General features: G+C 39.3%; 1 protein-coding gene across 1 annotated transcript; it reads right to left on the reverse strand.

Moving 5' to 3' along the window:
- Window positions 1-5144: 5144 nt before the first annotated feature.
- On the reverse strand, window positions 5145-17213 carry LOC101355965 (guanylate-binding protein 6-like). Its single transcript, XM_023733387.1, has 9 exons — window positions 17024-17213; window positions 16112-16239; window positions 13116-13225; window positions 12707-12903; window positions 9200-9445; window positions 7995-8275; window positions 7100-7312; window positions 5933-6035; window positions 5145-5587 (listed from the first exon to the last, which is right to left on the reverse strand). Exons 1-9 carry the CDS (start codon window positions 17211-17213, stop codon window positions 5277-5279), a joined length of 1779 nt encoding a protein of 592 aa, XP_023589155.1. The 3' UTR covers window positions 5145-5276.
- Between the last annotated feature and the right edge of the window lie 428 nt (window positions 17214-17641).

Genomic DNA, 17641 nt, shown 5'->3' on the forward strand with positions numbered 1-17641 from the left:
CAAGGCTAGCAAACAAACGAAGAAGGTGCATGCTATTTATGTAAAAATATGGTACTATCTCTTCAACATCTTTCTTTTTCAGACACTGAAAGACTGCTATATACAAAGATGAACGACACGTGATTCTTGTCCCGAACTATTCAGAATCTAATAGAAGAGAAGAATAGTACAGATTGCAAAAGAATGTGATATATGCAATGGCATAAGCTTATAAACCAAACCAAACCCATTACCACTGAGTTGATTCCTACTCATAGCGACCGATAGGGCAGAGTAGACCTGCTCTGTAGGGTTTCCAAGGCTGTAAATCGTTACGGAAGCAGATTGCCACATCTTCCTCCCTCAGAGAAGCTGGTGGGTTTGAACAGCTGATCCTTCAGTCAGCAGTCAAGTACTTAACACTGCACTACCAAGGTTCCTCAAACACAAGCTTAGGAAGGGTGAATTCTACTGAAAATTGTAAGAAAGGTTTTGCATAGAAGAAAGCCCACTTTTAGAATAGAGTTTAAAATAGATATTTCTGTTCCTTCTATTCTTCTGTTAATTTGCAAATAATTTGATGAGCTAAGACTATATTGTGGCGTTTATTCAATAAAAATTGAGTATTCACCATTAGACAGCCTCTGTGATAATCACTATGGTACAAAAGAAAAGGACAGTCTGTGACTTGAAAAATCCAGTCTAGCAAAGAAGGCAGACAAAAACTAAACCCTTTCAACAAGAGCTCCACCCAAATCCAAATCCGTTGCCGTCGAGTCGATTCCGATCCGTAGCGACCCAATAAGACAGAGTTAGGTGTGCCTTTACTATATGTTCCAGATTCTGGATGTACAGCAGTGAGCAAATAAAAATTTTCTTTTTTTTTTTTTTTACCTTTCTGGAGCTTATATTCTAATCAGATGAAAGAGGCAATGAATAAGAAACATACTATTTTTATATTAGATGAACATGAGAGCAAATCAACAGATAAAGAACAATAATGAATCTGCGAAGCATCTCCTAACATGGATGAATCTGGAGGACATTATGTTGAGTGAAATAAGTCAATCACAAAAGGACAAATATTGTGTGAGACCACTACTGTAAAAACTCATGAAAATGTTTACACACAGAAAGAAACAACCTTTGATGGTTACCAGGTAGGGGAGAGGCAGGGGGGGAAACACTAAGTAGACTCTAGATAAGTGGTAACTTTGGTGAAGGGTAAGACAGAACACTGTACTGGGGAAGCCAGCACAACTTGTACAAGGCAAGGTCATGGAAGCTCCATTGACACATCCAAACTCTCTGAGAGACCAAATTGCTGGACAGAGGGCTGTGGGGACCATGGTCTCGAGGAACATCAAGCTCAACTGGTATAACACAGTTTATAAAGAAAATGTTCTACATTCTACCTTGGTGAGTAGCGTCTAGGGTCTTAAAAGCCGTTAAGTGGCCATCTAAGATACTCCATTGGTCTCACCACTTCAGGAGCAAGGGAGAATGAAGAAAACAAGATACAAGGGAAAGATTAGTCCAAAGGACTAATGGACCACAACTACCACGGCCTCCACCAGACTGAGTCCAGTACAACTAGATGTTGCCTGGCTACCACCACTGACTGTTCTGACAGGGGTCACAACACAGGGTCCCGGACAGAGCTAGAGAAAAATGTAGAACAAAATTCTAACTCAAAAAAAAAGTCCAAACTTACTGGTCTGACAGAGACTGAAGAAACCCTGAGAGTATGGCCCCCAGACACCCTTTTATCTCAGTAATGAAGTCACTCCCAAGGTTCACCCTTCAGCTGAAGATTAGACAGGTCTATAAAACAAAATGAGACTAAAGGGGCACAACAGGCCCGGGACAAAGCCTAGAAGGCAGCAGGGGACAGGAAAGCTGGTAATAGGGAACCCAAGGTCAAGAAGGGAGAGTGTTGACATGTCATGGGGTTGTTAACCAATGTTATAAAACAATATGTGTACTAATGAGAAATTAAGTTTATTCTGTAAACCTTCATCTAAAGTAAAAAAATAAAGATTTTTAGGGGGGGTTACATCTCAGCTTCCTGATAAATCATCCTTAATTTCATTAATTGCTGATTCCCCATACCTTTTGACCCAGCCAATGCCCTATTCTATTCACCATCTTCATTATTCCCCATTGTTCAGGCCTTTTGGATGCGACTCCTGACTGCTCCTGACTATAATTGTATCTACTTGGCATCTGTTGATTAAGTGTCCCCACCTGGTCTCCATTTTGTCAGGCTCTATCACCCCCCAACATTATCAGTGAGTCCGGTTCTGCAATAGCACATTTTCCATCTGCCCTGCCCTACAGAGGAGGGGCCACCACCAAACTTTTTGAGGATAGTGGTATTCCTTTCACCAGTGCATGTTCTTGTTTGGTATTTCTGCTTCTAACACCTTGAAACTATAATTCAGAAATAGAAAGTAGAAGCCACTCTAGCTGAGATTTCAAAGGGTCACAGGAAACTTTACACCTTAGTTTTGAAGTGAATATAAGGAATTTAAAAAACCAACACCAAAATGAGAACAAGACTGGATGCAAATTTTGTGCTTTCCAGCCCTCTGGTCTTATTCCTAAATCTCCTCATGGAGATGATTGATGCCATTTCTAGGAACAATGAGCAACATCGTCATCTAATGGTTAATTTCCATGTCTTATAAAAGAGTAAGGATCGTTATTAGTATTATACATTACATTTTTTTCTTATTTGTTTCTGAATGACAATACAAGCTCATTTTACAAAATTCAGAAGATAGAATATATAACAAAAAGCATCCTTCCAACCCCAGTTTCCACCCAGTTCTCCCCAGAAGGAATCTATATTACTAGTTTCTCATGACAGAGATATTCTATGTGTACCTATGTATGGTTGCATATGCTAATTGCATTTTTACAGTGATTACACTGTATACTTTCTTGCACCTCATTTTTTATACAAATTTATCTTCAAGATTGCTCTATATTAGTACAAATACAGCCCCATTCTCAATTTGTTTAGTGGCTACATAGTATTCTGCTATATGTATGTACTAAAATTTTTATTACCAAATCCCGTGTAAGTGGGTCATTAAATAGTTTCCAATCTTTCAAAAGCAATGCTTCACTGGACCTCTTGTATTTGTGTATATGATCTTGCACAAGTATATTTACTAAAAGTGAATGTGCTAAACCAAAGTATACAAACATTAAAATGTAATAAGTATTGACTTATTCTCAACACATATTATACAAATTGTACTCCCATATGAGAGTAACTCTTTTTCTGCAATCTTCCAAACACAATTTACTATCAAATGTATTAATCCTTGTCAATCTGAGAAGTGAAAGATTATATTATGTTTAGGATTATGTTTTAGTTTTGTTTTCTAATAATTAAAAGTTGACTATCTTAATTATTTTCTGCGAATTATCTACCCATAATGAGTAACTCTTTCTGGCATAAATCTTAAATAAATTAGCTTTTTCTGTGATAATAACTGAAAATATCTTTTCAGAGTATTGTTTGTCTTTTGACTTTCTTTTATGCAGGTAGCATGCCTCACTTCAGAAAAACATCTTTTTGATGTCTTATCTCAGATCACATTAAATTTACAGATTAATTAGGGAAAATTTACTTAAATACAGATACTTTGTATAATTCTTTCAGTGACTTTCAGTAGCAGTCTTGATAAATTTATTTAAAGTATTTTTTTTACTGCTACAGCAAGGTTGATCTTGTTTTCTATTCCATCTTCTAAACTGCCCTGCCTACAGAGGAGGGGCCACCACCGAACTTTTTAAGGATAGTGGTATTCTTTCTCTCAAGAGCCAGGTAAGAAATATTTTAGGCTTTTTGGACTATACAGTGTTTGTTTCAACTACTCAGCTCTGCCGTTCTGACATGAAAGCAGCTGTAAACAAATGAGCAAGGCTGTGTTCCAATAAAACTTTATTTATAACAACAGGTAGCAGGCCTGAATTGGCCCACAGGCCGAAATTTGCCAACACCAGTGTTAAAGCACTATTCGTCTCCCCTTTAAATTAACTAATAAAATCAACATTTATTCTATCTAACATGTGCCAGGCACTGATATCCTCTAGTACACACTTTTTATGTTTAAGACTTTGCTAGAGAGAAGTGAAACACTTAAACACCAAAAATAGGTCACAGCATATATCCATATTCTATAATTCAGACACTACCAAGATCCCAGACAACCTAACATTCGGTTTATGGTCAACACCTAATCCTTTTTAAACAGTGAGCTGATGCCTTTCACAATTTGACCAAGTAATTTAGCAGGAGCAGACAGGATTGAAGTGATTTCAATGGCAAATTTGTCCAGGGCCTGTGAAATGAAGGGAGTATTATCATTTGTATTCTTATAAACAATATTTTTCAAATAATTTATCTCTGCATCCATCTCTTCAGATTTGTTTCTAAATCCTTCATTAAGCAGATCTTCCCGGACCTAAAATCAGAGATGCGAAAGGAGTAAATATTTTAAAATCTGAATTACTTAAAGAATCACATTTGTGTATTTAAGAATATTGTAAAACTATCTATATTTTACTCCTAGAAATGTTCTCTCTTATTAGGTCATGAAGGAGAATATTTACAACAAGGAATATCTTCTGCCTCGGAAGTGGACATTGAGAGAAAACAGTTTACAACCTTGCTAATATTCACCCACCATTTGGGTTTTCTAGGGTGCTAAACCAAGCATGAGAACAAATGCTGTAATATGTTCCAACCAAAAAATGCCAGTAGGGAAAACTGTAGCAATTCTAAGTCTCACTTGGGATTGCATGGTCATCTACATCTTCAAAATAATGGGAACTTATAAGCTAATCTCAAAATCTTTATAAATACTTCCAGATGGAAAAAGAGAGAATTCCCCTGTGCTAAGTAGTGACCTGGGTTGTCTGTTCTCAGCAGAGATGAATGCAGCAAAGTTAGATGTTAACAGTTGCCTGTATTTCTAATTAGGACTCATCTGATAGATAGCTTTAGGTCAGTGTGGCTGTAACTCAGGGTCTTTGGGTTCCTGATAATTGGCAGTGACCTTGGTAAAGTAAAACTGTTGCTGCTGATTTTAGATATACCTGGATGAAATACATGGCCTTGTGAAATCAGTTTAGAATCATCCAAAACAGCAGTTCAAACCTATTTATATTCCCCAAAGGCTTGGATGGGCCAAAGTCATTCTGGACTCTCCAGAGGCTCAGTGTGAAGCAGAACTCAAAGGCCCCTTGAAAAACTAAAAGGATTCAGGGCCTCTAGTGAATCATCCAGTAGATGGCAATGAAGATTCTTTATATTGCTCTAACCTAGAACCCCTCCCCCTTCTTGAGGCACCAAGGCAATGACCTTCAGGATCTACCAAGGTCCCAGCCAGACTTACCTTCAACTTATGCTCCATTATCCTTTCTAACTCTCTAATATAGTTCTCTCTTTCCTTCTCCAGTTTCTCTTTCAGTTGGCCCTTGTTTTCCTCTAAACTCCTGTCTTGAGCCTCCTCCTGCTGCTGCTGCTCCATCTGTTTCTGTCTTAGAAGTTCCAGTTCCTTCTCAGCTGCCTCCTTCTTGGCTCGCTCCACTGCCCATGAAGATTTTACAAAGGAAAGAAAATAATAGTTCAGGCCCGAGCTCTACCTACCTAACATCAGAGATCAAACAAAATTTGAAAGGGTGGTGGGAAATCCCTGAATTCACCCAGTATCCACTTGGACATCAAAAGCAGATTTGAAAATGTGATGGGAAAAGCCCTGCCTTGTCTGGGTGGACTTACAACCACAATCCCCTTGTTATTTTCAGATTCAGCACAGCGTATGTTCCACAGAAGGAGAGGAAGAACATTGTTTCAGGAAGATCTCTGTCAGATTCCTCAGAGGGCGTTGCAGGAACAATCCCGCCCACAGTGGGCTGAGCCCTGCCACTGTACCTGCTATGGCCTTCTCTGCATTTGTGAGGGCTTTGTCTGACTGCAGAATGGAATTTTCTATTGGTGCCTGAGACTGCAGGAAGCTCTGGAGGATCTCGTTTGCCTGAGGAACCAAGAAAAAGCAAAGAACTGAAATTTCCACTGAGGAGATTAGTGCTGCATAAACAAGTCTGTTCATGTCATTTTTGCTTCCTGTTAAAATCCTCTGGGAGATCACTACCAAGTCCAAACTTAATGTGACGAGAGACCCTCCTTACTGCCATTTCCCTCTCCCTGCCATCCCTCTTCTGGTGCTACTTCCCACCACCCGAATTAGGTTCTAGCCACTCAGAACTATGCACTGTTATACAAACACACACCCTCAGGTGCTTTTACATATTTGTACATCTACGTGGAGCTCTTCCCTTCATGTAACATCTCAACTTGGATAACACATGTACAAATACTTCAAAATTTACACCACCTTCCTTTTCCAGAAGTTTTCCTAGACCATCTTCTCAATCAATGGGAAATGCTGCCTCTAATCTCTGTTGCTGCTCTCCCCTGACACTTGCTAGCTGTGTAACTTTAAGCAAGTTATTTAGTCTGCTTGTGCCTCCAGTTCCCATCTGTAAAATGTGGAGAGTATGAGCAGATGCTTCAGAACCTTATTTGGAAGACCAAATTAAAACCTCTAGGGAAAGTGCTTATCATTGCCTGTCTCATCAGAAATAATTGTTTGATATTTTTTTGTTGTATTATTATTATTATCATGCTTATTACCACAACTGGTGCAGCTCTGAACCACAGGTTCATAGTATATAGTTCTGTCTACAATTGTCCATTTATTTGACTCTTTCTCACTTTTGATCCTCCTTGAGTGCAAAGACTCTTTATTTGTAAATCCTCAGCCCTTCGCACAATGCCTGCCTGGTGGCTTGATGAGGGGAATGAATAATTTCTGTTCTGTCTCTCCTGGATCTATGATTTCCATACTCTTTCTTTAGAAATGAACATTCCTACTGCCAAATGTTTATATACAAGATTAAATAAATATTGGACATTGAAAGTTAAAGGATTTATATCACCAAGCTTTCTTCTTCCTTACAACTGGTGCTGTGTTAATCAGGCTTCATGGACCCCTTGATTCTGTTCTGTGGGTGTTCTTGTGCTCCCCTTGTTCCTCACCTTTACTCCTTTCCTGGGCACTTGAGAATAGTCCTGTTCAATCTTTTTCTTTGTTTCTATGTAGAACTTGTACCCTCCAGGGACAAAAAATTTTCCAGCTGAAATACTTTCCATCAGGGCCTTTGAAAGATGATTCAGTTTATCCCAACAGTATTTAACAGAGGCCTCTTCATTCTGCAGCAAGAAATCCTCCTTTTTATTCTTTATGATTTCCTACAAGGGAAATATAGAGGAAAGTCATCAGAAAAAACGGAACTGGGGAGATGAAATTTCAAAGAAACTAGGAGAATTGTCAGTTATTGCCATAAGTAAAAATCAACTCAATGGCACCTAATAACAACAACAAAGGCATGCAGTGAATCAGGAATCAGGGGACTTGTTCTACTCTCAACTCTGAAAACTTTCCTAACCTGCCTGGGACTCAGTTTACTCGTCTGTGAAATGATGGGGTTGCATTACATAACCTCTATGATTCTTTGCACCTATAGCAGTCAACGATTCTATCTTCAATGATACAGGGATACAAGAGCATTAAAGTTAAGAATAGACTGGAATGAGACTCTGATAAGAGAAACGTTGGTCTTAAGGAATGGGAGAGTGTGTTCAGAAAGCTCAGGAATGACTTTTGGCTGTTTTGTGAAGGCTTTGAATCCATAGAAGTATTCACATAAGGAATTACCTATACTGATTTTGCTCTGTGATCATCTAGATTTTTGGATAAAGTGCACAATCTTTAGGGGAAAGAAGGATGGAAATATAGCCCCCTATAACTCTCTCTCTTATGAGAATTCAGACTACTTTATCCTTGAGTTAGAGACAAGCCATAGGGTCAATAAAGTCACCTGTAGGCTTCATTCCTTAATAGGAAGTGTCACAAAAGGTAAATATTAAGTACCACAAGCATCTTCTGGAACTCTTGATTTTTATCCTTGAAGCAGTGCTCCATGAAGATTGCAATGGCCTCCTTCTCACAGGCCATGTGCACATCCAGAAGCTCCTGAAGTGTGTCTGTGGGAAGCCTCACGCGCTGAGCCATCTGCTCACTGTAGTGGTCAGCTGCCTTCTGCACAGCTGCCGAGTTCTCACGTTGGGCCAGAATTGTCACTGCATTCTCTAAACAAGGCACTGCTCCACTGTTGATGGCATCCACATAGGTCACCACCAGAGTCCCCAGCCCTGAATGAGGCAGGAAATTTAGGGATAAATAGCAAGTTCCAAGATTCTGAAACTACATTTCTAAAATCACACACACTCCTACATGTTTCTAATATCATCACCTTCATTTTCCTACTGACTCTTCCTGCTATGGTTCTCCAGGTCAGAGCATTAAAAAAATTAAGTGTCTACCTCCATCTAACCTACTCAGGAGTGTCAGAAAAATATAATTTCCCATTAAAAGAAATTAAAAGGAAAATAGATTACACAAGTAGTCAGATAAGGCAGGATAAATCACATTATATTTAATTCTAATTCTTAGGCTCCCAGTGAATTTTTAGGAATTTATTGGCTAATATTCATTTCTGGGCTTCATTAAACTCCAAAAACATCCTTTGTATTCGCCTTGCAAAGAACACTTATCATATAGGACTTTCCCTGAAAAGATGGTATATTCTGTTCTTATATATGCCTTTAGTGAATTTATCATCAGTGGAGGGTTCTTTCAGAAACATGAAGCCCCAGATATTAATGACAGTGTTTACTATTTTCAAGAGGGATTTGCAAACCCCCCAAAAATACAAATACTAAAATACACATATTTCTTCATGGACTATAAATATCTGTATACCCATATTTCTATACAGAATCAAGTAAAAATTCTAAGAAACACATTATATAATATATTCAACACATATTTCTGTTGTTAGTTGCTGTCAAGTCGTTTCCAACTATAGAGACCCATAAGTGCAGAGTAGAACTGACCCATAGGATTTTCAAGGTGTAACCTTTCATAAGCAGATCACCAGGCTTATCTCCCGAGGAATCGCTGAGTGGGTTCAAACCAACAACCTTTCAGCTAGTAGTTGAGTTTTTAACCATTTGCACTACCAAGGGACTCCCAACACATATTAGGCCCCACACGAATACAAAAAAGAGACTCACGATTCCCATTGACTATGATTCCCTCCCTGAGGGTCTTGGTTTTCGCATTGGTGGATATGTAAGAACAGAAATTTTTTGTTTGCTCCTGAAAATTAGGATCCAGCTCATCTTCTGGCACATCCTCAATATGGGCTAGGAGTATTTTGTCACTTGATGGCCGGTCAAAGACAAAACACTTCCGGTTTGGAAAGAAATTCCTGATGCACTCCCTGGGCTGATTGGATATTTGGGCTTTGAGATTATTACCTGAGAAATAGGAAAAAATATTACAGTGACTGTCGTAGTCATCTAGTGCTGTTATAACACAAATACCACAAGTGGATGGTTTTAACGAAGAGAAGTTTATTTCCTCACGGTCAAAGTAGGCTAAACGTCCAAATTCAGGGCGTCAGCTCCAGGGGAAGCCTTTTTCTCTCTGTCGGCCTTCTTCTCTTCGGTGTTCGTCCGGACTAGGAGCTTCTCTGAGCAGGGGTCCGGGTCCAAAGGACGCGCTCTGCTCCCGGCACTGCTTTCTTGATGGTATGAGGTCCCCCTGTCTCACTGCTCACTTCTGTCTTTTATATCTCAGGACACAATCCAGTCTTGTAAATTGAGTCCTGCCTCACTAACACAACTGCTGCCCATCCTCCCTCATTAACATCATAGAGGCAGGATTTACCACACATGGGAAAAATCACACACTACCGGGAATCATGGCCCAGCCAAACTGATACACACATTTTTGGGGGGACATAATCCATTCCATGACAGTGACCAAAGCCTCGGGGCACGGAAGCTAAAGATTTTCATGACCAGGGACTTTTGTATCTTTGCAGTCTCCAATGCTTCCATGCTCTGAAGCCTGTTCTTAGGAACAACGTAGCTTATAAATTTTTATGATGAAGTGTGAAAATACATGAAATTAGGAGAAAAAGAAGGAAACAATACAATCGGCATTTCTCAAGTTGAAAAAAATAAAGAGAAAATTCAAGCCTTGAGTTGAAATATTGAAGGATTCTATGGGCAAAAAAAAAAAAAAAATGAATAACACAGGAAGTATCAAAAGAAGATAGAAGGAATATACAGAGTCACTGTACCAAAAAGAGTTGGTTGACTTTCAAGCATTTCAGGAGGTATCATATGATCAAGAACCACTGGTAACGATGGAAACAGTTTAAGCTGCACTGAAGGTACTGGTTAAAAAAGGGCTCCAGAAATTGATGGAATACTGATTGAGATGGCTCAACAAACAGCTAGAACACTGGAAGCACTTACTCCTCTAAGTAAAGAAATCTGAAAGACAGCTACCTGGCCAACTGACTGGAAGACATCTATATCTGTGCCCATTCCAGAGAAAGGTGGTCAAATGGAATGCAGAAATTATCAAACAATATCGTTAGTATCACAAGCTAGCAAAACATTGATGCAGATAATTCAAACACAGTTGCAGCCATACATTGACAGGGAATAGCCAAAAGTTCAAGTATGATTTATAAGAGGACGTGGAACAAGGAATATCATTGCTGACATCATACAGATTTTGGCAATAACCAGAGAAGATCAGAAAGATGTTTACTTGTGTTTTATTGACTACACAAAGACATTTGACTGTGTGGATCATAACAAATTATGGATAACAGTGTGAAGAATGAAAATTTCAGAAAACTTACTTGTGCTCACGTGGAACCTGTACATGAATCAAGAAGCCTTCATTCAGACTAACAAAGGAATACTGCATGGTTCAAAATTAGATGTGTGCAGCAGGGTTGTATCCTGTCACGTTACTTATTCAAGCTGTATACTGAACAAATAATTCAAGAAGATGGACTATATGAAGAACATGGCATCAGGATTTAAGAAAGACTCATCGACAATCTGTGATATACAGATAATACAAGCTTCTTGCTGAAAATAAAGACAACTTGAAGCACTTACTGATGAAGGTTAAACACTACAGCCTTCAGTATAGAGTATACTTGAACATAAAGAAAATGAAAATCCACACAACTGAACCAATAAACATCATGATAAATGGCAAAGATATGGAAGATGCCAAGGATTTCATTCTACTTGGATAAGCAATCAACATCCATGAAAGCAGTACCCAAGAAATCAAATGCCATATTGCATTGGGCAAAACTGTAGCAAAAGACCTTTTTAAGGTTTTACAAAGCATAGATGTCACTTTGATGACTAAGGAGCATCTGACCCAAACTGTGGTCTTTTCAATCACTTCCCACGGATGAGAAAGTTGGATAATGGGAAAAAGGATGACAGAAGAAGAATTGATATACTCAAACTGTGGTTTTGGTAAAGAATATTGAATATACAGTGGCCTGCCAAAAGAATGAACAAATCAGTCTAAATAAATACTACCAGAATGTTCCCTAAAAGCAAGGATGGCAAGACTTTGACTCATTTACTTTGTACACGTCATCAGGAGAGACCATTACTAGAAAAGGACATCATGTTTGGTAAATTACAGGGCCAACAAAAACAAGGGATGGATTGATACAATTTAGCCACAACAATGGACTCAAACATACCAACGATCATGAAGATGGCGCAGGACCAGGCAACATTTAGTTTGTTATACATAAGGCCACCGTGAGTCAGAGCCAACTCCAAGGTAACTAACAACAATATGCTTATAGAGCTCCTTTAACATAGACATTCAATGCTTGTTTGAAAGTTAAATTTTTACAATGACATAACTCTGGAGAGAAATTGAGGAGATATATGTCCCAAGTAAAACACCTTTGGACAGTTTCCCTAGAAGTGAACATATTGCCAGGTATACAGAGGTTGTTTATTATATGTTTATTGGATGCATGGCTAAATAAATGAAATATCAAATGTAAATTTCTAGTCTACTCCATCCCATGTAGAAATGCAGCTGTGGGATCAAAAAGAAGAAAAGCCACAAACAAGGATTGCTGTCATTGTGTGCTGTCGAGGTGATTTTTTATTCATAGTTGACCTAATGTGACACAGTAGAATTGCCCTATAGGGTTTTCTAGGCTGAATTCTTTACAGGAGCAGATCATCATGTCTTTTCTCCTGCAGAGCCACTGGGTGGGTTTGAACCACCAACCCTTCTGTTAGCAGCTGAGCTCATAACTGTTGTGCCAGCACTGTTTCTTATAAACAACTCCAATGGGGCAAAATTAGAAGAGGAAATTAGGAAAACTATTTTGATGGTAAACGAATTTGTACATTGTCAGCTATTTTTAGCAAAAACTTCTAAAGACTAAATGTATCCAAAATGTAATTTGAAGATATTACCACAACTATATGATCTCCTTGGGGTCAAGGACTATATTTGAATTGACAGTGTTACTCTTCTGCCTAGCCAATTTCTCAATAAATGTTTTGAGAAAGCCTGAGCGGAAAATGAAAAGAAGAAGGAGTAAATGAAAACTGATATTTCTCTTAAAGTTTTCATCAGATACCCAACCACATAAATGTAACCCATTATTTCATCCCACCGCCACTGAACCATCCACTGTCCAGACAATGCTCTGATACCTGGAATCAGCTTCACAGCGTTCTCTAGGTAATCATCTTCTGTAATAGGGTGACCATGTAATTTCAACTCCAGGGTGAAATCCCGTACAGCCCAGATAAAGTCTGGAAAGAAACCCACAAACTCTGTGGAATCTTCTACTCCATCAGGTCTTGGGGAGGACTTTGCCCTGATTAGTTCCGTGAGTTCTGTCACATAACTATGACTTGGATAAGGAAAAGAAACTCTGTACCTCACAATGTCTATGTTTTCCATATTAAAAGTTATTATAAATATTCTTTTTGCCCTGTATCCCCTCTGCTCCACCAAGGCAATTAAGTTACAAGAGAAAGGAATTAAGAGGAGAATCTGACTTGACCCATATTTCCATAATTTCAACAAAGCACGGTGGTTCAGTTCTTGGAAGGATACTGTAGCTGCTCCAGGGCCTGGTGGTTGATGGTGCCCATGCTGTTGTAGACAAAGGTGCTGCTCAGAAGTACAGCCAGTGCAAAGATCCACGAGTCATTCTTAGTATCTCCCTAGAAAACACATTGCAGTAAGAGACTTAGGGATTACACTGGAAACTCATTCAGACATTTATTCTATCAGTTTTTCACTTATTATTTCAACTAACATACTGGCTGTGCAAAGAAATAGGTTTTGTTATGGATTCAATTGTGTCCCGAAAAAAAAACTGGAAGTCCTAACCCCTATACCAGAAAATATGACCTTTTTATTGTTAATGAAATCATACCAGATCTAGGTCCTAGACTGCTGTGTGGCGTCTTATAAAAAGAGCAGGGTAGACACAGAGACGCAGAGCGGGGGAGACAGACACAGAGGGCAGATGGATCTGTAAGCATAGGGATACTGAGGATTGCCAGCAGCTACTAGAGCTAAAATAGTCAAAGAAGGATCTCCTCCCAGAGCCATGTCCTGAATTCGAGTCACTGTGAGTCAGAATCGACTAGATGGCAACTAACGGCAGCAACAACAGCCTCCTGAACTGCGAGAAAATAGATTTCTGTTATTTAAAGCCACCTACTCGTGGAATTTTGTTACGACCAAAACTAAACCAAAGCAAAGCCATCAAGTAGATTCTAACTCACAGTGACCCTATAGAACAGAGTAGAACTACAGGGTTCCCAAGGAGCAGCTGGTGGATTCAAACTGTTGACCTTTTGGTTAGCAGCCCGTCTCTCAACCACTGCACCACCAGAGCTCACACAGCCCTAGGAAACTAAGACAGATGTGAAGACAGACATGAATGCAAATCTCAGCTTTGACCATTACAATGACATTTCTTATGACTGCAATTTCTCCATGTATTAAAGGATTCTAATCCTCAGAGGTTTTTGTTTTCCCTCAATGGGATGAAATAAGTTAACCTATAATGAAGATCTAGTACTACTGTACTAGTGCAATTAGGTGTGCAATTAGTAATTATTAATTCAACACATGTTTATTTATCACGGACTATATAAACTACACAACACTAAGTACGACTGGGGATTCTAATTATATCCAACTAAATTCAATAAATATTTATAAGCAGCTACTGAAGGTTTCCCACTGTTCTCAGGTTTACAGAAGCAAAGTTAGTGACAGCAACTTTACTCTCAAGATGACCATTTCAAAGTGGAGACAAACATGCATAAAAATGAATACAACAAAAATGACAATATCTGTAAAGAGCTTACATCTGAGTAATGGATAGGAACAGTAGAACTTACAGCCTTAATAGTAAATTAAAATGATAAGTCTATCGAGGAAGAATAGAAGCTATTAAAGTTGCAGAAAGAGTGAGTGATATGAAGCCTTCCTAAAAGCCTCGAGCTGGGTGTTAAAGAGTTAGTAGAATGTGGACTTGAACAAATGAAGTGATCCCACAGATAGAAAGACTCACAGAAGTAAAATCAAAGATGTTAGAATTCAGGGGTCCTTTGCAGTAAGCATGGAGTTATTTGGTTTGACTGGAGCAGGGGGAAGGTGCAGATAAGAAGACTAGAAAATGAGCTCTGGTGCAGGCTCATGAAGGATCTCACAGGCTAGACTGATATGTTGGTATAAATTATAGCACTGTCTAAATTATAGCATAATCCAGAAATTGTTACTGCTATAAACAATGTGTAAAACGTGGCACTAATGCCTTGAGCAAAGGTAAAACTTCGAATTTATGCCTAGAAGACTCAACATGGGAAAGTGGGGAAAAATAGCCTATTCATTACTTTATTTCCCTAAACACTAACTTTTTTTTTAAAGAAACCAGTTAGGACACAAAGAAGTGGGTCTTCTGAAAAATAATAAACTGTCTAGACAACAAGGGTATATCTTTTCATATCTGGTTTTAAACACAGAATTTAGGCAGAAATGGAGAGCTATAGAAATGTAGATACTATATCCAAATGAATCCTAAAGTAAGACAAAAAAGAAAAAAGAAATTATTCATTTCACCTATTAGTATAAAGACAAAATACCAAAAATATACCTTAAAAAGTCTGCTGTAAATGAAGCATGTGCTTTCATAGAACCAGAGCAGTTAGAGGTGCATCAAAGCCTTCCCGAATGTTCTGTGTGTGGCTGATGAGTTTTACCATAGGAAATGTAAACCCAACTTTTGTTAGCTCCAACTCTCAAATACACACTTCATGGAGTACCTTTGAAGGTGGATCAGAAGCCTTTCCTGATCCCCTGGAATGGGAGTGATGGCTTTCTTCTTTCTTACCAACGCAACTTAATACTTAAGTGCATGTGATAGTGGTTGTGATGTGCTCCTTGGATCCCCCTTAGGGACTGAAGAAAGTATTCCCCCAGCTGTTGGGAGTACTGATAGGATACAGCCCTCAGCTGTCAGCCCTTGTAATGACAAAGGCTTCCAGGATAGCCTTCTAGTGATTAATTAGCAACTGGGGCTAAAGGACCAGCATTCTTGTTCCAATTCAGGATAACTAAAAAGGGGCATTCCAGTTACAGAGCTTCCCATGGAATTGACAAAGGTGTGGGATTGCACTACAATGCAAATTCTCCCTCTACCTAACCTGCTTCTTTTCCAATCACACTGTATTAAATCTGAATGCATATGCATGGTCTTCTCAACTGGCCATAAGGCTTTTGAGGGCAGAGTCCTTATTTAGTTACTAAAATCTACAGTACGAAGTCCAGAGCCCTGGTGGAACCTATTTGCTCAAAAGTATCAAACTGAATCCAATCATTCAACCCAGTGCCAAAAAATAAAACAAGAGCTTACTAATATACCACGATATCTGATCTTACCTAGAAGTGAGGTTCAAAGAGACCAAAATTTGCTTCATTTGCAAAATTGGAGTTTTAGATTTCGGGAATACATCACAGAAGTTACAAAGGACCAAGAAGAGATAAGGAGAAAATTCAGAGTAAAAGAATCTTTCTGTGACTCTCTGCCTTACCTTTTCCACGTCACCCAGACCCTCAGTGTCCAGAAGGACCAGGGTGTGGTTGGGCTTGGAGGGGTGGGGTATACACCACATCCAGATGCCCTTGGTTTCAGACTGCACCGTGGAGCCCAGAGGGAAGCCTGCCAGGAAATAGGAGAAAGCAACATACAGTGATGGCAGATAGTCCAGGCTGCCCAGTTACTACTCTTGAAAAACTTGCAGACTTGTAGGACTATAAGGGCCTCAGGATACAAGATGGTGCTTTCTCCGCTTCATCAAGAGTGTCACCTTTGTGTGTCATCTATTTCAGGGAGAAGGAAGGACATCAGCTGTGAGAATGATGCCAACCAAAGGCTCAGGATGGAGACAAAGAGGCACCCACCGCATCAGACAAAACGGAGGTCACCGCTAACTGTACCCAGAGCAGTTTGGAAAAATGGCAGGGTCCAAAGCCAGAGAGAAAGGGATTCAAGAGAGGACATTCGAAGGGAAAAAGGAAATTGAGACAATATATTTTGTTCTGCAAAGTGGTTAAAAAAATGAGTGGTAGCCACAATGGGATGTGGAGCCCAGAAAGGATTTTTAAGACGATAAATATTCAAACATCTTTATATGTTGATGGAATATTCCATAGAGAAAGCAAGATATATTGCAAGACAGAAGGGAGAACAATTGCAGGGGCCCAGTTCTTGATCACATAGGAAAAAGGGAAGTTATTAGCACCAGCAGGAAAGATTTTCCTTACCAGGTGTAAACCAAAAATTATAGGAAGAAATTGTAGTAAGGGAGTAATGTGGTAGTTAGAATTAGAAGGTTATTTATTGAGGAGTTACGTTCTCTCTTCAGGTGAATCGGGAGGAGAATCAAGAAGCTGAGGTAAAGCTGGAATCAAGCAAATGACTCCTGCCCCAGAACAACACTCACCAGTGTTCTGTCCCGCCAGGCAGTTCATCAGGTAGGATTTTCCTGTACGATACAGCCCAACAATGGCCACCACCACCACCGGCTGAGAGATCTTGTCAAGAATCTCTACAGCTTGCTGGTTCACCTTCAGCCTCTGGTTCTGGTTTTCCACCAGACAAATGGGGGCCATCATGGTGGGTCCAGATGCCATGGTAACCTGCCAACCTAGAAGAGCCTCTCTGTAGAAATAATATCATAACATCATTCTCTGCCTTAGGGTGCCCAATGCATGAGTACATCAACTTAGGGCTGCTGGGACTTCTGTACTTTTCTATGGGACAAAATGTAGGTGGGTTTAACTGACTACAGAGCACTTCATCATTAACCAAATCTCTGATGATCTAGTGATAAAATATAGGTTGACCACTCTCCAAAGTTTTACTTCCATAGCAACAATAAAATTGAAGCATTTAATATCATGGGTTGAGTACCTACAATATGGCAAGCCTGTGATACACGTCTTACATACCTGATCTCATCAATACTTACAAGAACCTGCAGGTTAGCGATTAATACCCACTTTGCCAATGAGATAAAAGATAAAGTCAGTAAGTCATAGAGTCAGAGTTAAACATCTGA

Source organism: Trichechus manatus, unplaced genomic scaffold (genome assembly GCF_000243295.1).
Source record: "Trichechus manatus latirostris isolate Lorelei unplaced genomic scaffold, TriManLat1.0 scaffold00058, whole genome shotgun sequence".
Classification (NCBI taxonomy): Eukaryota; Metazoa; Chordata; class Mammalia; order Sirenia; family Trichechidae; genus Trichechus; species Trichechus manatus.